The 23,079-nt window shown below is 40.4% G+C and overlaps 1 protein-coding gene across 2 annotated transcripts in view; it reads left to right on the top strand.

Annotated features, from left to right (window-relative positions):
* The window catches only part of PHEX (phosphate regulating endopeptidase homolog X-linked), a 226,664-nt gene that overhangs the window by 52,849 nt on the left and 150,736 nt on the right, over window positions 1–23,079 (top strand). For both annotated transcript variants that reach the window (XM_009197333.4, XM_003917492.5), the window contains 4 exons: window positions 6,996–7,064; window positions 10,550–10,666; window positions 13,513–13,596; window positions 15,556–15,701. In XM_009197333.4, the coding sequence (XP_009195597.1) occupies window positions 6,996–7,064; window positions 10,550–10,666; window positions 13,513–13,596; window positions 15,556–15,701 (416 nt within the window). The remainder of the gene's footprint in view (window positions 1–6,995; window positions 7,065–10,549; window positions 10,667–13,512; window positions 13,597–15,555; window positions 15,702–23,079) is intronic.

The following is a 23,079-nucleotide window of genomic DNA, read 5'->3' as shown; positions in this document are numbered from 1 at the left end:
TTTGACTTCTTCCTTTCCAGTTTGGATGCCCTTTATTTATTTTGCTTGCCTAATTGCTCTGGCCAGGACTTCTAATATTGTGTTGAATAAAAGTGGGCAAAACAGGCATCCTTGTCTTGTTCCACATCTTAAAAGAAAGGCTTTTAATTTTTCACCATTCGGTATGATGTCGGTTATGTGTTTGTCAGATATGGCTTTTACTTTTTGAGGTGTGTTCCTTTTGTACCCAGTTTGTTGAGGGTTTTTGTCATAAAGGGATGTTGAATTTTACTGAATGCTTTTACAGAATGTATTAGAATGATTATGCGATTTTTGTTTTTGGTTCTGTTAATGTGATGTGTCTATATTTAGTTACTTGCATTTGGATTTTCCATTTTTTTTTTTGAGAAGGGATCTCACTATGCTGCCCAGGCTGGACTTGGGTTCAAGTGATCATCTAGCCTTGGCCTCCTGAGTAGCTGGTACTACAGGTGTATGCCACTGCACCCAGCATATCATGTCTATTGATTTGTGTATGTTGAACTATCCTTGCATCCCTAGATTAATCTCACTCCATCAGAGTGAATGATCTTTTTCATGTATTGTTGAATTAGGTTAGCTAGTATTTTGCTGATAATTTTTGCATCTATTGTTCCTAAGTCATATTGGCCGGTAGTTTTCTTTTCTCCTTGTGTTCTTGTGCAGTTTTGGTATCAGGGTAATGCTGGACTCATAGAATGAGTTTGGAAGTATTCCCTTCTCTTCAGTTTTTTTTTTTTTTTTTTTTTTGAAGAGTTTGAGTAGAATTTGTATTACTTCTTTAAATGTTTTGTAGAATTTAGTAGTGAAGACATCAAGTCCTGGGTTTTTCTTTGATGGGAGACCTTTTGTTATGGCTTCAATCTTGTTACTAGGTATTTGTTGAGGTTTTCTACTTCTTCATGGTTCAATGTTGGTAGGTTGCATATGTCCAGGAATTTATTCATTTCTTCTAGGTGTTCCACTTCGTTGGCATATAGTGGTTCATGATAGTCTCTATAATTCTTCGTATTTCTGTGGTCTCAGTTGTTATGTCTTCTTTTTCATTTCTGATTTAATTTATTTGTGTCTTCTCTCTTTTATTCTTAGTCTAGCTAAAGGTTTGTTGATTTTCCAAAAAAAAAAAACAAACACACACCAAATTTGTTTCATTGATTTTTTGTGTGTGTGTTTTTATAGTCTAAATTTCATTTATTTCTGTTCTAATCTTTATCTCTTTGTGTCTACTAATTTGGGGTTTGGTTTGTTCTTATTTTTCTAGTTCCTTGAGTTGTATCATTAGATTGTTTGTGAATCTTTATTTGAAGTGTTTCAACCTTTTTGATGTAGGCTTTTATTGCTATAAAATTCCTTTTCAGTACTCCTTTGGCTGTATTTCATAGATTTTAATTTGTTGTATTTTCATTTTCATTTGTCTAAAGAAATTTTTAAATTTCTTTTTTATTTTTTTCATAGACCCATTGGTCATTCAGGAGCATATTGTTGAATTTCCACGTATTTGGCCAGGCATGATGGCTCATGCCTATAATCCCAGCACTTTGGGAGGTCGAGGCGGGTGGATCACCTGAGGTCAGGAGTTCGGGACTAGCCTGACCAACATGATGAAACTCTGTTTCTACTAAAAATACAAAAATTAGCCAGGCATGGTGGCGGGTACCTGTAATCCCAGCTACTCGGGAGGCTGAGGTGGGACAATTGCTTGAACCTGGGAGGTGGAGGTTGCAGTAAATGGAGATCATGCCACTGCACTCCAGCCTGGGCAACAAAGCAAGACTCCATCTCAAAAAAAAAAAAAAAAAAAAAAAAATTTCCATGTGTTTGTGTATTTTCCAAGTTTCCGCTTATTATTGATTTTTAGTTCCATTGTGGTCAGAAAAAATAACTGATATGATTTCTACTGCTTTGAATTTGTGGAGACTTATTTTGTGGCTTAAAATATGATCTATTCTGGAGAATGTTCCACATGGTGATAAAAAGAATATGTATTCTGCAGCAATTGGGTGAAATGTTCTGTAAATGTCAGTTAGGCCTATTTGGCTTAGTGTCTAGCTTAATGCTGATGTTTCTTTGTTGATTGTCTAGATGATCTGTCCATTAGTGAGAATGGAATGTTGAAGTTCCCTATCATTGTATTGCAGTCTCCTTCTCCCTTTAGATCTATTAATGTTTGCTTTATATACTTAGGTGCTCCAGTGTTAGATGCATAGGTATTTATAATTGAGATAGGCAATATATTGCTATGTCTCCACTAGGTCCTTGCCTGTTTTTCTGGCACTAAATGGCACCTTAAACCTACGTTTGCTTTGACTCTAGCCAAAGATCAGAGCACTCCCAGTCCAGATATAGGGGAGATCCTAAAGAGGATATCCTGGCAGTGTGGAAAAGCTGGTTGGCAGTTGGTGTACAGGTGACCTGTGGAATGAACCTCCTTTAGCATAATGCTGCTGAATAGCCACTCTGATTTGGTATCTCCTTTGACCAAGTTATGGAGCAGAGTTTCCAGGGCTGGGTATGGTAGTCCCATCTCCCCTCTTTGTCTCTTGCTGTCTTTAGGAATATATCTCCCTTCAGGCATTCATGATGCCTTCTGTGGGTTAAGGTATGAGGAGGTCTTCTGTCAAAGAACGCAAGATGGTCGGGAAGCTGGTTGTCCACCTTGATCTCAGTTTTTCCAGTGTAGAAACTATGAGTCAGGGAAAATTTCTGCATGCTAATTGCTGGACAGATTGGTTGGAAGGGCATCATAGAGAAATTTGATTCTCCTTTGCTTGGAGCTTTTTCACTTCTCTGTGGCCTCAGCAACTGATTCATCCTTATATTTGAGTTCTGGGATATTGCTGGTGAGAATCTTAGTGCTGTATATTTGTTTTTAGTTTCCTGTGTATATGTTGGGGTGGGGAGGGAAGCCAGGTTCTGTCTCCACCACCGTTTTGAAACCTGAAGTCCAGACTCCATTTCCTACCTCATAATTTGTAAGCTCTTTCTTCTTGTATTACTACTTTGTCTTCTAACTTGAGGTTTATTATCACTGGAATGCCAGTTGTAATTGGAGAAAACATTTATATTTTTCAGTTAAATGTGTTGGATTTCCTTAAAAAACATATTTTATTTTTTGTTTACAGTATTCAGATCAGTTGTAAATGCAAGGATTTAAAAAATCTCAAATAACAGTGTCCTGATGGCTTCATGAGAAAGTCTTTTGCCTCAACAGTTTGTATGTTTCTAATGAGATTTATTTGACTGACCTTATTCAATTTGTTGGTTGGTGTGTTTAAAATGTTCCCTAGAAACCATAACAATCTGAAAGTTTATAAAAGGTCTGGTAACCTCACTTGAATCATCTAAACTTTCACAATAAGTGGATTTAACTTTATTTCATGAGAGAGAAACTTTGGCTTTCTTGATAGTATCTACACAGTTTCTTTTCCTATGAGACTCAAGCTCAAAAGATTCTTCAAGTGGTCCAAATTTAATGGAAAGCCAAAGTGTCTTAATCATAATATTGTGTTTCATGATCATGGCTTGCTTAATTTTTGGAAGAAATAGTGGCACATTGGGAATTGCAATAGGACAAAGCCAGGAAGAATTGTGACTTCATTGTTTCAGGCCAATTAGAGAGGGCTGAACAAAATAATTAGAGGATTTTAGCAGTATACACGGACAAGATGGATGTTTTGAAAGTGCCTTTTTTCCCTTGAAACAAGAGTTATGTTTTTCCTGGAATTTTTCGTAATATCACTAATTCTTAACGTGGCCTTTGTAAAATTTGTTGTATATTAAGGGCAGTTTCATGGAAAACTATAATCTTATACAAATTTATGTATTTAAGAATAAAATATTTAGGATTATAGTAAGATGAAAAAGAAGTTGGAGGAGATGGATCAAAACAATTTAAAGTCATATAAACTAATGGTATGGGCATGTAGGATTCAGTTTTTATTCAGATACTACTAATTTTTAATTTGTTATTTAGATTTTGTTTCTTATTTTGGCTTAATGTTTAATGTGTGAATTAGAGATTTAATTTGGAAAAATCTACTCTTCTTGAGATTCATTTTGTTTATCTTTAGTCAGTTGCTGATACTCAAGAAAGAACAAACCATAGATTTAGAGAAGGTGCTGGAAATGTTTTTAAAGTATCTTAAAATTTACATAAATTCATTTTTTGTGATGTACCTGTCTGTTTTGACAAATGCAGAGAGTCATGTAACCACCACTGTAATCAAGAAATAGAATAGTCCCATCATCCATCCCCAAATACCTCATGTTATCTCTTTGCTAAGTCAGACCTTCTCCTCATGCCCAAACCCTGTCAGCCATCACTTTGTTCCCTGTTCCTGTAAAGTTTGGCTTTTTCAGGATGTTAAGTAAAATTCACCCATATTGTATCAGTTCATTCTCTTTTATTGTTGAGTAGTATTCCATTGTATACCACGGTTTATACTTTCATGAGTTGGAGGACATTTGAGTTGTTTCCAGTTTTGGGTGATTATGAATAAAATTACATACAGGTTTTTGTGTGACTTTTAAATTTTTTTCCTGGATAAATACCTAGAAGTAGGATTGCTGGCTCTTATGTAAATGTATGTTGAACTTTATAATAAACTGTAAAATTGGTTTCCTTCCAAAGTGGCTGTGCCATTTTGCATTCTTACCAGCAATACATGAGTGATTCAACTTTTCCACATCCCCACCAGCAGTTGTCAGATTTTTTTTTTTCCATTTTAACAGATCTATAGTAGTGTTTTATTGTGGGTTTAATTTACATTTTCCTAATGACTAATGATGTTGGGCATATTTTCATGTGCTTATTTTCTATTTTCATATGTTCTTCGATGAAGTGTCTGTTAGAATCATTTGCTCAATTTTAAATTGAGTTGTTTCTTTTCTTATGGTTGAGTTTTGAGGAATCTTTGTGTATTCTAGATACATATCCTTTGTCATATATGTGATTTTTCAGATATTTTCCCCATTCTGTAGCTTGTCTTTTTATTCTGTTAAGTTTCTTTTTTTGTTTTTCTCGAGATGGAGTCTTGCTCTGTCCCCCAGGCTGGAGTGCAGTGGCGTAATCTCGGCTCACTGCAAGCTCCGCCTCCCAGGTTCATGCCATTCTCCTGCCTCAGCCTCCCGAGTAGCTGGGACTACAGGCGCCCGCCAACACACCCGGCTAATTTTTGTATTTTTAGTAGGGACGCAGTTTCACCGTGTTAGCCAGGATGGTCTTGATCTCCTGACCTCGTGATCTGCCCGCCTCGGCCTCCCAAAGTGCTGGGATTACAGGCATGAGCCACCGCGCCCAGCCTAAATTTCTTTCAAGAGCAAATTTGTTCAATGTTGATAAAGTCTAATTTATTAATTTTTGCTTTTAAGGATTGTGATTTTATTGTCATGTCTAAAAACTCTTTGTCTAACTCCTAGTAACAAAAATTTTTCCCAATATTTTTTTCCAGAAGTTTTATAGTTTTGGGTTTTACATTTAGGGCTATGATTCATTTTCAGTTAATTTTTGAATAAGGTGTGAGGTATGGGTAAAAGTTTATTTTCTTTTTGCCTATGATGTCCAGTTTTTCTTTTCTTTCTCTGAGATGGAGTCACACTCTGTCTCTGAGATGGAGTCACACTCTGTCACCAGGCTGGAGTGCAGTGGCGCCATCCCAGCTCGCTGCGACCTCCATCTCCTGGGTTCAAGTGATTCTCCTGCCTCAGCTTCCCAAGTAGCTAGAATTACAGGTGTGTGCCAGCACGCCTGGCTCATTTTTGTATTTTTAGTAGAGACTGGGTTTCACCATGTTGGCCAGGCTGACCTTGAACTCCTGGCCTCAAATGATCTGCCTGCATTGGCCTCCCAAAGTGCTGGGATTATGGGTGTGAGCTACCACACAAGGCCTGGATGTCCAGTTTTTCTAGCACACTCTTTGAAAAGACTGTCTTCTTTCTTTTCTTTACCTTTAAGGTGCTGAAAGTTGTTTTTTGTTTTGTTTTTTTCTGAGACAGAGTTTTGCTCTGTTGCCCAGACTGGAGTGTAGTGGTGCAATCTTGGCTCACTGCAGCCACCACCTCCCGGGTTCAAGCAATTTTCCTGCCTCAGCCTCCCGAGTAACTGGGATTACAGCCATACGCTACCACACCCGGGTAATTTTTGTATTTTTAGTAGAGACAGGGTTTCACCATGTTGGCCAGCCTGGTCTCGAACTCCTGACCTCAAGTGACCCACCCACCTTGGCCTCCCAAAGTGCTGGGATTACAGGTGTAAGCCACCACACCAGCCTAAGGTGCTGAAAGTTTTAATTCAAGAATTTATACTATACTTTTCTATCACCATAATTCTACTTATTTAGTTGTCTGGTTATCATTTGTGTTTTTATCACTTATCCTAAACCTTCCAGAGAGGGTTCTAACATTTGCAAAGGTTTCTCAAAACAAAATTATTACTTGATTCCATTCAAATAAAAAAAATTCAATGCCATATGTTATTTTAGAGATAAGGAGTTGGAAAAGTCTGGTTAATCAACTCCATCCAGATTGGCGTTTTGCGAAATACTGCAATGAGAAAAATACTGGATCTGGTGATTGGGGACAATGATTTTAGTCTGAGCTCTGCCCAATCATGTTACCTTGGGAAAGTCACATCAATTATCTGGCTTTTGTTTCTCCTTCCATTGAATAAGGGGGAATAGCTAATAATCTCTAAGATCTATTCCAACTGAAATAGACTTGTTGTTATTCAGTGTTGATAAGACCTCAAAAGGTTTAGAAAACATAAATTAGAAAAGCAGGGGCAGGTCTCTGATACTTTATTATATCGGTCATTGCCAAAGTACCTATTTGCATGTAGTTCGGAGTGTACTGAATTCTTTTTGTAATGGTAACATGAGCTCAAAATATGGCTGGGATGCAGACGATTTCATCACTCTTGTTAACATGGTACGTAAGAATTTACAGTGCTAGCAGAATGCTTTCTGTTTTTGTTTTTACAGCTGGACCAAGCAACACTCTCCCTAGCCGTGAGGGAAGACTATCTTGATAACAGTACAGAAGCCAAGTCTGTAAGTTTTACTCATATTCAACTATGTGCCTTATCAGACTGCTATCAGGTCCATTACTTGTTCTAAGGTCACTGCTGCTTTATTGGAAATGAGCAGTGTGGCTATTCAATGACCATATTCCCAATACAGGAAGACTTTTATTCAGACAGATAAATTCCACTCCCTGTCTTTCTAGAAGTCTGCTCATCAAGGCTGTACAAGTCTCAGTACTCAATGCCCTTATTATCTAGCTTGGGAGACAGCAGGCCCAAATGAAATAACAAAGAAATGAGCTTGCAGTCATTCATTCCTCAGAAGTGCAGAGAACTCACTATCAGTTGCAGAAATAAAGCGTCGGAAGGGATACCCAGGAGACAAATGGTTCCCAAATTGTACTGCTTTAGAATCACTTGGGAGTCTTTCATGAAATGTTGCTTCTTGGGTCACAGCTCTGGAGAGTCTGACTTAGTAGACTTGAGGTAGGGTCTGAGAATCTATATTTTTAACAGGTGTTCCAGGTTAATGGAGGTTTAATAAGAATCAGAAAGGATCAATCAAGTTAGACTTCTTGGGTTGGCTTAGAAATCTAGCAGTTTCCTGAATATTGGAAAGAGCTGGTTCATTTCTGACACTTTCAATTTATTTTGGAAAATTTATTGAACTTCCAAAGAAGCCTCAGACCTAGGTCCCCTGGGTCTATGCTGTTACTAACTTCTATACATAGAAGGCTCTGGAGGGAAGCTAACTAAGATGCTGGGCAGCTTTCTTGCCGAGGACACTCGTCAAAGAGGGTTGGCAAGTTTACCTTCCTAAAAGTAGACAGAGTGAACATTTGCCAATGTGGGGGAGGGTGTACCCCTGGTTTTCATGGAGTCTCAGCAACTAGGCTCAAAATCATCTCCCCCATAACCTATCAGTCAAGTCCTAGTGATTCCACCTTAAAAATACCTCTTCCATCCCCTTGGTCCCTCTTTTCTATCCTGACTACTATAGGTCAGATTCTTGTTAACTCTTGCCTTGGCTACAACAAGTAGCCTTTTAACTGTTACTGCCTCTCCTTCATCACATTGCCTCCTTAGCACCAGTTGGCAAGTTCCATTCTCAAAGCACTGCTCCCAGCATGCCTTTGCTCCCAAGACAGGGTCTAAATTCTTTAGAGGGCTTTCAAGGCTGCCTCATGACTTCATCCCAAGTCATCTTTCCCATCTCATCTGGATTTGTTCTTCCCCCAACAAAAGCAGCTTGCCCATTGTATTAGTCCATTCTCTCTCTGCTAATAAAGACATACCTGAGACTTGGTGATTTATGAAGGAAAGAGGTTTAATTGACTCACACTTCCACATAGCTGGGGAGGCCTTACAGTCATGGCAGAAGGTGAATGAGGAGCAAAGTCATGTCTTATGTGGTGTCAGGCAACAGAGCTTGTGCAGGGGAACTCCCATTTATAAAGCCATCAGAGTTCATGAGACTTACTCACTACCATGAGGATATGTGGGGGAAACCACCCCCATGATTCAATTATATTCACCTGGCCCTACCCTTGACATGTGGGGATTATTACAATTCGAGGTGAGATTTGGGTGGAGACACAGCCAAACCGTATCACCTACCTCACAGGACTCTTCACTGCGTCGGAACCAGTCTCCCTCAAATGCTATGTCCCCAATTTCTCCAGGCTAGATTTTCTCTGCAGCTCTTCAGTTTCCAAGCATGTAGCAGCTTTATTAAGGAAGTTATTTTGATGTCTTTAATGTTATAGTTAATAATTACATGTTTATCTCCCTCACTGTTTGGGAACCAGACACCTATTATATTTTTGTCTGTACCACTCTTTCCTAACATATGCACAGAGGGCCTACTAAGCCACCTTGTACATTTGAGTAGGTACTCAATAAATACATTTTTTGGTTTTTCTTTTTACATAGAGTCTTGCTGTGTTGCCCATGCTGAAGTGCAGTGGCATGATCTCAACTCGTTGCAACCTATGTCTCCTGGGTTCAAGCGATTCTCAGCAACCTCAGCCTCCCGAGTAGCTGGGATTATAGTCATGCACCACCCTGCCGGGCTAATTTTGTAGTTTTAGTAGAGACAGGGTTTCACTATGTTGGCCAGGCTGGTCCCAAACTCCTGGCCTCAAGTGATCTGCCCACCTCGGCCTCCCAAAGTGTTGGAATTACAAGCGTGAGCCACCACACCCGGCCAATAAATATGTTTTGTTTTGAATTGAACTGGGAATAGCAAAATATTATTTCTATTTAAGACTATTTTCTTTTTTTCTTTCTTTCCTTTTTTTTTTTTTTTTTTTTTGAGACGGAGTCTCCCTCTATTGCCCAGGCTGGAGTGCAGTGGCATAATCTCGGCTCACTGCAACCTCCACCTTCTGGGTTCGAGCGATTCTCCTGCCTCAGCCTCCCGAGTAGTTGGGACTACAGGAGTGTGCCACCATGCCCGGCTAGTTTTTTTGTATTTTTAGTAGAGATGTAGTTTCACCTTATTGGCCAGGCTGACCTCGTGATCCGCCTGCCTCAGCGTCTCAAAGTGCTGGGATTACAGGCATAAGCCACCACGCCTGGCCTATTTAAGACTATTTTGAAAGCTTGCTTACTGATTCAACAAATATTTATTAAAGGCCTGCTATATTCTAAGTACTATATAGGTCCTAAGGTCACACACATAGTAAGAATAGCTTATAGAGGCAAGGTATATGTTAGTAAATCTTATTCCCAATGCATGAGAAGTAGGTCATTTAATACCTGGTGCGTTGAGATCTCACAAATACGTCTGAAATGAGAGGTGGGCCTAAGGCAGTTCTTTAATTCCCATGATGTAAGGTCACCCCCGCCCCACCCAATGACATATGAGTAGCCCCAAAATGGGTTTATGAGTATGTAGGAAGGAAATTCTATGTTTGCTATTTGTTAGGTTTCACATCATCGTTCCTCTCTTTTCTCCTTTTTTTCCTGAGCTAGGGAGCAGAACTTTGTGAAAACTGTAAAAAACTGAAAAGACACAGGACTGCTGTCACTGGTCTTTTATTTCTTAGTGTGAAGGTGGGTAAATTGAGTTGCAAGAGAATAAATCACACCTCCCACCATTCTTTATGGATCAGGCCTCCTGCTTTTAGAAACAGTTCTTTCCCATTATTTTATTAAAGCCTCACTTGTCTGGAAAGAGGACATCTGACCTTTAACTTTCTATTCTTGTCTCATTTGGAGTTATTTCATGTATGCATAATATCGACGGTTGCCAGAAAACTAGTTCTCTTGATGCTTGATGGCTGGGCATCTCTGTCTGTCATGGAAACAGTACCCAAGTAGCCATCACTCTTTTTTCTCCCAAAGTGTTATGTGGGTGGCTGGTATTGCATAATGCCTGCACCATACTTTGAGTACAGAGTGAAAATAAAAGACATTTATTTCCGCCTGCTATTTCTGCTCTTCCGTGTCTCCGAAACATATTTTCTAATAAGCTATTGTCATGGTCACTTTGTTCTTTATTTCTTATAGTATCGGGACGCCCTTTACAAGTTCATGGTGGATACTGCCGTGCTTTTAGGAGCTAACAGTTCCAGAGCAGAGCATGACATGAAGTCAGTGCTTAGATTGGAAATTAAGATAGCTGAGGTAAGTCTTCACTGAAAATTTCTTTCTTTCCTTTACTTTCTTTTCTTTTCCGTATATTAAAGGCAGTATATCCTGAATGAAAATATAAATTGCAATCAAATAATAGTATTTTCTGTCATTGCCCTTTGGGCCTAAGGTAGAACTAGTAGCATCGCCTCTAGGAAGTAACAAGAAGGACTGTGACAGAAGAGCTCTTCATTCCTTCCACTTCCCTGGTTTAAGCCCATTCAGTGTCCATATGTTGCTCAGCTGTGGCCAAAGAATAGCAGCAGAGAGACCCTCTGACCGTTTTTTCTGGAGAAACTCATGTTTGGCTTAAATAGAAGATAGATGTTTAATAAATCCTTAGTAATCTGGCTTGAATGGAAGGTTGCTTTTAATCCAGTCCATGTTTTGTGCTATCCCCACTCAGAATCATTCTGGCTTAAGTTCTGGGCTCAGGGAAGTCTGTCCACCAATACGGGATATAAAAGTTGATATAGAAGTAGGTAGGACATGTTGGTAAACGTTTTTAAATGACCTTTCTGGTATTACTTTGTATCTGCCCCTGTTTTTTCATTCTTTTCTTGCGCTACTTTAATGAATATCATTGTGTCATATGCATGACACAAAACTACATGTCTGTGTAAATTACCTTAACTTCTTTTTGCCTCATTGTAGAGACAAAAAGATGTAAAAACAAACTTATGGGCAAAATAATGAGAACTTCTAAATGGTTAGCTTTGTTTATGGAGTAACTTTTTTCTAGAAGAAACAAAGTGTAAAAATCTCTCTATATGTTCCTAGGCCAAGAGGGAACAAATGTGGTAAAATCTGCTTCTGGGGAAACCCTGTAGTGAAAGAAAATGATACTTTTTACCAAGCAACTTTTGCACATGTGTTGGAAATCTTCCACAAGAGAAGTTAGTAAAAATCTCAAGGTGTATAAGAGTCCAAATGTTGATTGGTTTTGTTTGGCGAGGTGCTGGTGGTGTGTTGAGGTATGGGAGTAGGGATGAAGGATAAGGGTAAAGAGGAATTGGTCTCTCTGTCTTTGCTGTGATGATGTTCGTGTACAGCTCTCTCCAAACTCCTACTTGTAGTGCAAGAAGTTCATTCCTGCATGTCACCTTTGAAGACTGTGAAGACTGCTGCACGTGTCTCGAGATCCATGACTGTGCCTCTGAGCCATGTCTAGAGTCTGCCTGAATTCTCTTTCCAGGCACATAGGAGGCCCAGGACTCTCATTTGGACTAGAACTCTGAAACAGCAGGGAAGGCCTTGCCCTGAGCCAGGGATTTGGACCAAAAAGGGAACTAAAAACAGCTGGGCTGAGGCAAGACTGGGAATTGTCAAGAGGCTAAATGAAGTGACAAATCTGTTGTGTGGAGGGGAGTGGCTGGCAGAGAGCTGAAAACAGCTCTGAGGCCAAAGGTCTCCAACTTGGGGCTGTGAGACTCCGAGGGCGGAGGAGGGGCTGGTGGAAGAGGAGTGTGGATATTCTCTGAGGCAATGATTCACACAGAGCCAGGAGGCTGTTTGTAAGTTACGTGTGGTCTCTCCTGTGGAGAGTGAAGAAAGGGAAGCTAAGGACACTGAAGCATTTAGCAAAGAGGGGGCAGATATCTGCCAGTAAGCCCTCTGTAATCTTTACCTTGAAAAATCACTGCTAGTAATGCTTACCTCCATATCTTACACTACACATCACTAGGTACTTTCAAAATTAGTGGGATATGTAGTCCTAGGGAAACTTCTGAAGCTGAGAAGACAAGACAGTCCAGTCTAGCACAAATAAGTCCTTGTAAATACAGCCATGGAAGCATATACTTAGCCAATCCAGCTGGAGAGATGTGTGCACAAGGAGAGGTCTTATTGATGGAGTAGCCCTTGTGATTGGAACCAAGTGGAGTGTAATTGGAAAGGCTTGCTAGAAGCAGTGAATCTTGGGCAGTCCTGAGTCATAGTTCAAACCATGGAGGTGGTGATGGTGGATAGGAGATGTAAGAGTAGGAGAGTCATGTGTGCAGTGGAAATGTGGCAAGTTTAATGCAAGGGAATTAGATGATGGAAGGCCCGAAGGCAAAGTCATGACGTGATTGAAGGGTGGATATGGGAGCTACTGCTGGTCAATGGAAGTGATTAAGATGATCCTTCAGGAAGATAATCATTGCTGTTCTTCTTAAGTTAAACATAGTGGAGGCTAGAAGCTCAGATTTGGTGTTGGCCAAATGGCCAAGAGCATGAGTATTGGGAATGGAAAGAGTATAGAGTCAGGGCTGGAGAGAGGCAGGTTTTGAAATGTGTGAATAGGCAGTGACTGAATCCATACTCCCAGCAATGGGGCTAGGGAAATCTCAAGGTCAAAGAAACAAAAGGGGAAATGAGGGTATGAGCTGTTGACAGAATGATCACGGGGAACAGTGGCATCCGGATAGTCTTGTGTTCATCAGTGAAAATTTGCCCCTAGAGATGAAGGGATAGTCGATGGTTCATGAAATATTGAGATCATTATTTGGAGACCACAGGTGACAGTGGGATGTTTACCTCAATTGTCCAACTTAAGTTTAATTGTCAGAATTGAGCCAGCAATAGATTTTGCCCATCCACATTATAGATTGGGAGGGAGATTTTGGGTAGTTCTTTTTGTGCTGGGGACAATATTTGATGCAGAGGAGGATGTGAAAGTTTATTTTCTTAATCCTGCCTAAAGTTATGTCTTCTTTTCTCTCCCTCGAAGTTGGGCACCACACCAAAGCCTTGAAAAACTTTATAATACTATGCAGATGTTTTGGCACATGTAGGAAGTAATCATACAGTAAGAAATGGTTCACTTGAAAAAAAAAATAACCAAAATCTCTTTCCAACAGATAATGATTCCTCATGAAAACCGAACCAGTGAGGCCATGTACAACAAAATGAACATTTCTGAACTGAGTGCTATGATTCCCCAGGTTGGTGAAAATATCCAGAAAACTTTCTCTCAACTGGTCATTTTAGAAGGGATTGGATTTCATCTGTGTGTAAATTTCTGTCTTGTAAAACCTACTCCCAGTCTTGGTTATCATCGTCTTTGTCAACAATCACATAAAATATCCCTTGTCTGTGTATTGGGATGCCTTCTGTTATAGGGAACAAAACATCTTTCCAACAGTGGCTTAGAAACTTAAAGCCTATTTTCTCACATGACAAAAGTCTAGACATAGGTAATTGTTGGCATTGGCTCAGCTGTTTAACAGTGTTGTCAAAGGCCCAAGTTCTTCCTATCTTTGCATCCTACTCTGTTTAGTGTGTTGGCTTTTTGACTTCATGTTTGATGACTCATGGTTGCAAGGTATCCATCACAGCTCCATATATCACATCTGTGTCAGAGCAGGAAGAAGGGGAAAGGGCCAGTGATGTGTCTAACTCTTTTACTAGGAAAAACAAACAGACCTTTCCAGAACATCTCCAGATGTCTTCCCTTTATTTCTTATTGAGTAGGATTGGGTCACGTGGCCACTCCTAACCACCGGGGAGGTTGGGCAAGTGAGTAACTGGTTTTCCATTTCAACAGTGGACACAGGTAATGGAGAAAAGGTTGGGAAAAGACTTTTAGAGTAGCCAATCTAAGAAACACCATATGGTGTTTTAGGTAAGATAGGGATGCTCTGAAGAATGGAGGCATGTTACTTTCTGTGTTTTTGTTTGTTTTTTTGAGACACAGTCTTGCTGTGTCGCCCAGGCTGGAGTGCAGTGGCGTGATCTTGGCTCACTGCAACCTCTGCCGGGTTCACTGCAACCTCCTGCCTTAGCCTCCCAAGTAGCTGGGATTACAGGTGCCTGCTTCCACACCTAGCTAATTTTTTGTATTTTTAATAGAGACGGGATTGGCCAGGCTGGTCTCAAACTCCTGACCTCAAATGATCCCCCTGCCTCGGCCTCCCAAAGTGCTGGGATTACAGGCGTGAGCTACCATGCCTGGCCGCATTTACTTTCTGTTGCTGCTTATTTCCTCTTTTTTTTTTTTTTTTTTTTTAAAGGCTGTGTCACAGAGACTAGTTATGTACTGGGGCATCTGTTTCTGTGTATATATGAGAGTGAGGGAGAGTACAGGACAGAGAAAGGGAGGGAGGGAGAGAAAATGTACAGTATAGAGAAAGAATTTAGAAGGAGGAAGAGAAATGCAAGAGAGAAGGAGGGAAGAGTACGGGAGGAAAAAAGAGAGTATAGAATAGAAGAAGAGTACAGGATGGGGAGAGAGAGCAGAATGGGGAGAGAAAGACAGAGGGGAGAGTTCAGGAAGGAGGAAGAGTACTAGAGGGGGCCAAGGGAGTGAGGGTGCATATTACTGTGTTCGTGTGTGTGTGTGTGTGTGTGTGTGTGTGTGTGTGTGTTGTCCAGATGTAGATGGTACAGAACACATGCTCCATTTGTGATTAAGACAATAGATCAGGCCGAATACGGTGGCTCACACCTGTAATCCCAGCACATTGGGAGGCCAAGGTGGGTGGATCACTTGAAGTCAGAAGTTCAACACCAGCCTGGCCAACATGGTGAAATTCCACCTCTACTAAAAATACAAAAAAAAAAAAAAAAAAAAAAAAAAAAAATTAGCCGGGCGTGGTGGTGGGTGCTTGTAATCCCAGCTACTCAGAGGCTGAGGCAGGAGAATTGCTTGAACCTAGGAGGCAGAGCCCAGATCATGCCACTGCACTCCAGCCTGGGTGATAGAGCGAGACTGTCTAAAAAAAAAGACAATAGATCTGAATAGCAATGATCAGGAGTTTATTTTCTAGACTTGAGTAGTTGCATCTTGAATTATTAGGTGTGAAATCAAAAGAAATGAATGACACTCAATCTATTCTATTTGCCTTTCTTACTTGCTACCTAACAGAGGTTCTCTCATTCTGTTTTGTTCTCTCTCCCCTCAGTTTGACTGGCTGGGCTACATCAAGAAGGTCATTGACACCAGACTCTACCCCCACCTGAAAGACATCAGCCCCTCCGAGAATGTGGTGGTCCGCGTCCCGCAGTACTTTAAAGATTTGTTTAGGATATTAGGGTCCGAGAGAAAGAAGTAAGAACTTTATGTGAATTTTACTGTGACTTTTGTGTTTTCTTTAAATTATAAGGGCTTCCCTTCTCACATTCTTTGAAAACTGTTTTTAAAGAATGTTACATCAAAAGAGTCATAGGGAAAATCCCGGTATCCTTTGTGATGAACTGGCCAAAACCATTGTCTGGTGTAATTTACTTGCTGCAATGATAACAAATGTTTTTGTCCTTTATTTCTGGTCTTTCTCCATGCTGTTCTCTTCGAGATCCTAAATTGTTTATGAGCTTGGGGAACAAGTTATATAATTATGTTATTTTCTAAAATTTCTGTGTGAACATCTTTTTTTTCCCCAGTTCATTCTCAATCTTTTGCTGCTTTTTTTTTTTTTTTTTCCTGGTTCCTTTTTAACCAGTAAGTCACTTTCTGGCAATAAACAAAAGTATCTGTATTGAAAAGACACAAGACCACTTTGAGAGCGGTAGAAAAATTGCACTGATAAAACAACTTTAGGAACTGCCAGGGTTTTCTTATTTTAAAGAATGTTTTAGAATTTGTTGCTTTGCTAGTTTAGTACTACAAAGAAAAATCTTCAAAATTTCCAGGAAGGAGAATTTTACAGGTTCATTAAGGCATTCAGCTTTGACTTCAGAAAATGAATCACAGAGTTTACGAAATGAATCAACGAGTTTACAAAACACTTTACTGAGTTAATTGCTGGGCCATGATTAAAATCATATTTTCTTATTTGGACTCAGACAAGGCTATATTGCCAGAAGTTATGTTTTTTAAAAAAGGCACTTCCAACAATTCTAGGAATAAAATGTAGCATTTATCCCCTACAGAAACACTTAGACACCTGAGAGAAGCTGCTGCTCTTTTTAAGATAATTTCTGATGATAAAAGTAATCTGTGTTCATTGAGGAAAATATACAGAAAAGGGAGAGAAGAAACAATTTACTTAAAATTATGTCATTTAGAGATAAGCCAGGATTCTTCGAAAATTTTCTAAATGAAAATTGAATCGGCCGGGCGCGGTGGCTCAAGCCTGTAATCCCAGCACTTTGGGAGGCCGAGACGGGCGGATCACGAGGTCGGGAGATCGAGACCATCCTGGCTAACACGGTAAAACCCCGTCTCTATTAAGAAATACAAAAAACTAGCCGGGCGAGGTGGCGGGCGCCTGTAGTCCCAGCTACTCGGGAGGCTGAGGCCGGAGAATGGCGTGAACCCGGGAGGCGGAGCTTGCAGTGAGCTGAGATCCGGCCACTGCACTCCACCAGCCGGGGCGAAAGAGGGAGACTCCGTCTAAAAAAAAAAAAAAAAAAAAAGAAAGAAAGAAAATTGAATCTAGAGGTAGGTAATTATATTGCAGGGTAGAGCCTTGCTCCATGGGCCAGGAATGTCAGCAGCGTCACCTCGGGTGCTTGTTAAAAATGCAGATTCCAAGGCCCTCCTCCATTGAGTCTGATACAGTAGAGCTGGAAGGGAGGCCAAGTAATCTTTATTTTAAACAAGTACCTCAGGAGAATCTTACGATTAACTTTTCTTAGGGGAGCAGAAGGGGATCACTGTATTTGGAAATTTCTTTGTAAGTACTTCCTAGCTCTCAAATACTATCAAATATGACCCTAATGATTTTCTACTCATATGCCATTGAGTTATGGAGCACATTTTAAATTTTGGTGGTAATTTCCATTGAAAGATGGAGTTTGGCCTGCTAGAGATTCATCCTTCACCTCCTGAGTCAGTTTCTTCTAGTATCTGTGTTAAAAGAGTAGGTACTTCTGAACACTGATTAATTTTACTTCCAAAAAAAGCCTAATTTACAATCAGGGGATAGATTGGAATTTGGTTTACTCTATTAGAAAAAGCATCTCTGTCGTGATGATTACTTGGTAATTGCAGGACCTTTTGTAACAGTGGAAAAGACCATGATTGGAGGGAGATTTTACTCTGATTCTTGTCAAAATGATAACTTGGACAAATGTAAACATAGGGAACAACAGTAGAAAAAACATAGATGGAAAAATCACCTTAGACATTATGTACATATACAACTTCATTTAAAAATAAAGACAAAAATTGGCCAAGCATGGGGGCCTACACCTGTAATCCCAGCACTTTGGGAGGCTGAGGCGGGCAGATCACTTGAGGCCAGGAGTTCAAGACCAACCTGACCAACATGGTGAAACCCTGTCTCTACTAAAAAAATACAAAATTTAGCTGGGTGTGGTGGCTGGCACCTGTAATCCCAGCTACTTGGGAGGCTGAGGCGGGAGAATCGCTTGAACCCAGGAGGTGGAGGTTGCAGTGAGCCAAGGTCACACCACTGCACTCCAACCTGGGTGACATAGAGAGACTCTGTCTTAAAAAATAAATGAAATAAAAATAAAGCCAAAACCCAAATATCTTTCACACAGTTTATCCCGCAACCACCAGTTCATAAAAAAGCAACTTGTATTCTGTGTATTCTTGTGAGATTTCAAGACAACGTACACATCATGAGAAGTCTGACAGTATTTTATTTGCATACTATGGTGATGTTTTTCCATTGATGATCATTTTCCATTGATGATGATATGCCAGTTGCTATAACCAGCACCTCTAAACACTCACTGGCTAAATTGTACCCTCTGCTCATGGAACAGTCTGAACATGGGTGTCCGTGTAAGAGAGCTTTCTTCTAAATAGTGACTCAGGAACCCAGACTCCTTTCATCTTGTGACTCTGCTCTCCCGTGGATGTTTGGCATCTTCTCTATTCAGCTGGAGAATGGAGAAACAGAGAGGGTGGAGGATTGTATAGGTTTTGGTGGGAAGGCCTAGAAGTGGGGTATGTCACTTCTACCCATATTCCATAAGCCAGAACTCAGTCTTGTGACTCATCTAGCTGTAGGGGAGACTGGGAAATATAGTTTAGCTATATGCCCAGGAGGAAAAGGAGTTGGAGTTTCCCTAGACATGCCTTTATCAAAGAGCGTATCTCATTTTCTTGAAATGACGACTTTTCTCTCAATGGCAAATGCTTCCCTGCTCCCTACCTCTGTGACACTGTGGGTACCTGATGGCAGGCACTCTTTTTTAAATTTTTAATTTTTGTGAATACAGGACATATTTTGATACAGGAATGCAATGCATAATAATCACATCAAGGTAAATGGGGTATCTATCCCCTCAAGCAATTGTCCTTTGTGTTACAAATAATCCAATTATACTGTTTTATTTATTTAAAATGTACATTTACACTATTTTTGACTATAGTTACCTGTTGTACTAGCAACTACTAGGTTTTATTCGTTCTTTCTATTTTTTTGTACCCATTAACCATCCCTCCTTCCCTCCTTCTCCTCTGCTACCCTTCTATTCTCTATCTCTGTGAATTCAATTATTTTAATTGTTAGCTCCCACAAATAAGTGAGAACATGTGAAGTTTGTCTTTCTGTGCCTGGTTATTTCACTTAACATTATGATCTCCAGTTCCACTCATGTTTCTGGAAATGACAGGATCTCATTCTTTTTCATGGCTGAATAGTACTCCGTTGTGTATATCTACCACATTTTTAAAAATCCATTTATCTGTTGATGGACACTTAGGTTGCTTCTGGCAGGCTCTCTTGTGATTGCTTTTTTAAGCATTGTGGCCTAGCACAGTGCTTCTCATGTAGTAGACACTTTAAAAATTCCAGAAGTTAACCAGATACCCCATCACAACCACAAGGAGGTGACATATGAATGGAACCCCAAAGGATAAAGAGGAATTTTCTAGGTATGGGAGAATGGAGAAAAGGGGATGGTAAGCATCTTGAGTGGTGGAACTAGTGTAAACTTGGGTGTCACCTGCAAGGCAGGGGGCTAGAGAGCTGAGGGGCCAGCTTGGGCTCAGGATATGTAGAGGAAAGGCATCAGATGAATGTTATGAGGATCCTCCCACCTCCTACCTTTCCCCTGGAGGCACCATTGAAGAAAAAGCCAGCCAAGCCTTCTCACATTGGGCATCTCTGCTGTGCCTCTGTTTTTGGGAATCTGCCTATGAAAATCATATACAGGTAACCATTATGGTTAACATCTTTGATTTTTACAATTCTATGTGTTGTTCCCACTTTACAGATGAGGAAGCTTTGGTTAAGTGACTTGGCCAAGATCACACCTCTAAGAGGAAACAGCTGAGATTCTAAATGGGGTCACCCTCATTTCTATGTCTTATCTCTTTTTTTCCATAAATGTCTTGGTGTGAAAAGAGACACTTTTCAGATGCTTCACTGCTCATTTTGGAGATACTAGCGTGTTGTACCCTCAGATAGTTAGATATTGCTAGCTTTGGCAATTCTCCTGCAATTTTCAGGGGTTCAAAGCCATCTTGTGTTGGTGTCAGCTGTTCATTTCTTATTTTTTAATTTTTATTTTTATTTCAATAATTTTGGGGGAACAGGTGGTGTTTAGTTGCATGGAAGAATTCTTTAGTGGTGATTTCTGAGGTTTTGGTGTACCCATCACCTGAGCAGTGTACATTGTACCCAATGCGTAGTCTTTTATTGCTCACCACCCTGCCCCTGAGTCCCCAAAGTCCATTATATCGTTCTTATGCCTTTGCATTCTCATAGCTTACCTCCTGCTTGAAAGTGAGAACATATGTTATATATTTTTCCATTCCTGAGTTACTTCACTTAGAATAATCATCTTCAGCTCTATCCAGGTTGCTGCAAATGCCATTATTTCCTTCCCGTTTATGGCTGAGTAGTATTCCATGGTGTATATATACCACATTTTCTTTATCCATTTGTTGATTGATGGGCATTTATGTATGTTCCATATTTTTACGATTGTGAATTGTGCTGCTATAAACATGCATGAGCTAGTATCTTTTTCGTATAATGACTTCTTTTCCTCTGGGTAGATAACCAGTGGTGGGATTGCTGGATCAAACGGTAGTTCTATTTAGTTCTTTAAGGAATCTCCATACTGTTTTCCATAGTGGTTGTACTAGTTTACATTCCCACCAGCAGTATAAAAGTGTTCCCTTTTCACCGCATCCATGCCAATATCTGTTATTTTTTTATTTTTGATGATGGCCATTCTCACAGGAGTGAAGTGGTATCTCATTGTGGTTTGGCACTTCCCTGATAATTCATGATGTTGAGCATTTTTTCATATGTTTGTTGGCCATTTGTATATCTTCTTTTGAGAATTGTCTATTCATGTCTTTTGCCCACTTTTTGATGCGATTGTTTGTTTTTTTTCTTTCAGCTGTTTATTTCTCAATTGCTGCTTCTCCCTTCTTATATCACTCCCACTGCCAGTCTAGGGGATTAGGCCTCTCTCTCTGACTGAGTGGCTGTGGGGACAGTGGCACTGACTCTTTGGTAGGTGGTGCATGGTACAGAATTAGAGCAATGAGATCCTCCAGTGGTGGTGGTGCCAAACCTTGCAGTCCAGGGGAGTAGGTGGCCAGGGAGAGACCCTTGGAGGAATGAGCTGGAGGCTGCCTGTGGGGAACAAGAGCTGGTGTTTAAGGTGGAAAGGGGGTAAGGAGGTAGTGATGATCTCTCATGTTATGTGCATCTCTTCCTAACTACATGTTCAGTGATCTCATGTTGATAGTTTGAATTCAACCATGGGGGATTTTGACACCATGGAAATTGGCAAATGTAACAAATCATTTTTTTTTTTCTCGACAAGGCAGTTGGTAACATTTACTAGCACGTCACTGGGTGAGGAGCTCTATAGACTTGCCTCCCTTTCTGTCCCCCCTCAATTCTCCTCCTCACTCGTGACTTGAGGCTGCCTCAGACACTTCCCATCTACTTTTATCTGAGGAGTAAGAGTGGGAAGAGGAGAGGCCAAGGAAGGTTGGCATCAGGAGGAGTTGCTGTGGTTTCCTCTTCTAGGCCAGGCCTGGCCCCATGGAGATCATCTGCACCAGGACTGTTTTCTTTTGTTGTTTTTGTTGTTGTTGTTGTTTTGTTTTGTAGCAGACTGGCCTAGAGCAAACCCTTGGAGTTTTGTCAAGGACTCTGTAAGTATTCCTGTCTTTAAGTTTCTTTTCATATAAAGCAAGTACAATGTACATTAAAGTAAGATGATTCTTGTTGCATGTTTCCAAAGGATGACCTGGAAAATGTGCTGTTATGTGGACCTCTCCCGGGGGCCAGCTCTTCTGAGAGTGATCTAGGGTCTTGCTAGTCAAAGAATGGCCTATGATGAGCAGCAGAGACATCACTGGGGAGTTTGTCAGAAATGCCTATCAGGCTCTGCCCCAGACCTACTGAATCAGAGGCTGAAATTGAATAAGATCCCCAGGGGACTCATATATACATTCAACTTTAAGAAGCACTGATGTGGGATTTAGGAAGTCCTAGTTGAGCTGTATGTGCAGAATGATGAGGAGATGGAGTTTTCCTAGACCAGCTGTTTTCAAAACTGACACGGACCAGAATCCCCTGGAGGGCTTGCTAAAATACAGTGTGCTGGCCCCCGCCCCACGGATTCTCATTCAGCAGGTCTGGGGGTAAGGCCTCGGAAGTTTCTAACAAGTTCTTAGATGATGCTGAAGCTGCTGGCTCAGGGACACACTTTCAGAATCACTGCCTTACATTTGCCTCTGGGCAGCCTGTAGGATTTAGGAAGATCTCTGGCTTTGAGAACCTTTAAGAAGAACCCCTGTGGCTCACTTCAGATAGTATGACCGAGAGGAGCAAATGCAAGCTCTGGAATCTGAAAACCCAGATGTTGGTCCTAGATTTGTTACATTCTTGGAAGTACCTTGACCTTTGTTTTCTTCATCTGAAAATAAGGAGAATAATAATAATCACTTCACAGCACTGTTATAAAAATCAAAGAAGGTATTTTGTGGTCTCTGAAATGTAATACAAATGTAAGCTGCCTCCACAGGTTGCGCGTCCCTTATCCAGAATACCTGGGATCGGAAGGGTTTCTGATTTTGGATTTGTTCAGATTTTGGAATATTTGCATTATACTTACCAATGGAGCGTCCCAAATCTAAAAATTAAAAACATCTTCCAAGTCAGAGGCTTTAGGAAATGATTTCACGTTGCTCTCTTTGTGGTGGATTCTCTTCTGAGACACTTGGCCTTTCTCTATTTTATTTATTGCCACTTGGGGAAATTACCATATGGCTGAAAATGTGTTTTTTGGAGAAAAAGGATGTTATGTGTTATTTTCAAGGACTGTTGCTGAGTCTGATTTTTGCTTTTTGATGTATCTGAGCATTAGGTGACAGTGATTCAGTCATTATGGTTATATCTGTTCCTGGCGTGGTAATATTAGCACTCCAAAGCTGTGCTCCATAGCATTCTGTCAGTGTATTTATAACACACTGAAGAAACTCATCAGTGCCATTGTCTCGCTGTGTGAACTTCTCAGCATTCCAGCTTCCAGCTTGC

This window comes from Papio anubis, chromosome X (genome assembly GCF_008728515.1).
Source record: "Papio anubis isolate 15944 chromosome X, Panubis1.0, whole genome shotgun sequence".
Taxonomy (NCBI): Eukaryota; Metazoa; Chordata; class Mammalia; order Primates; family Cercopithecidae; genus Papio; species Papio anubis.
Note: the sequence above shows the minus strand (reverse complement) of the source record. Positions and strands in the feature narration are given on the sequence as shown.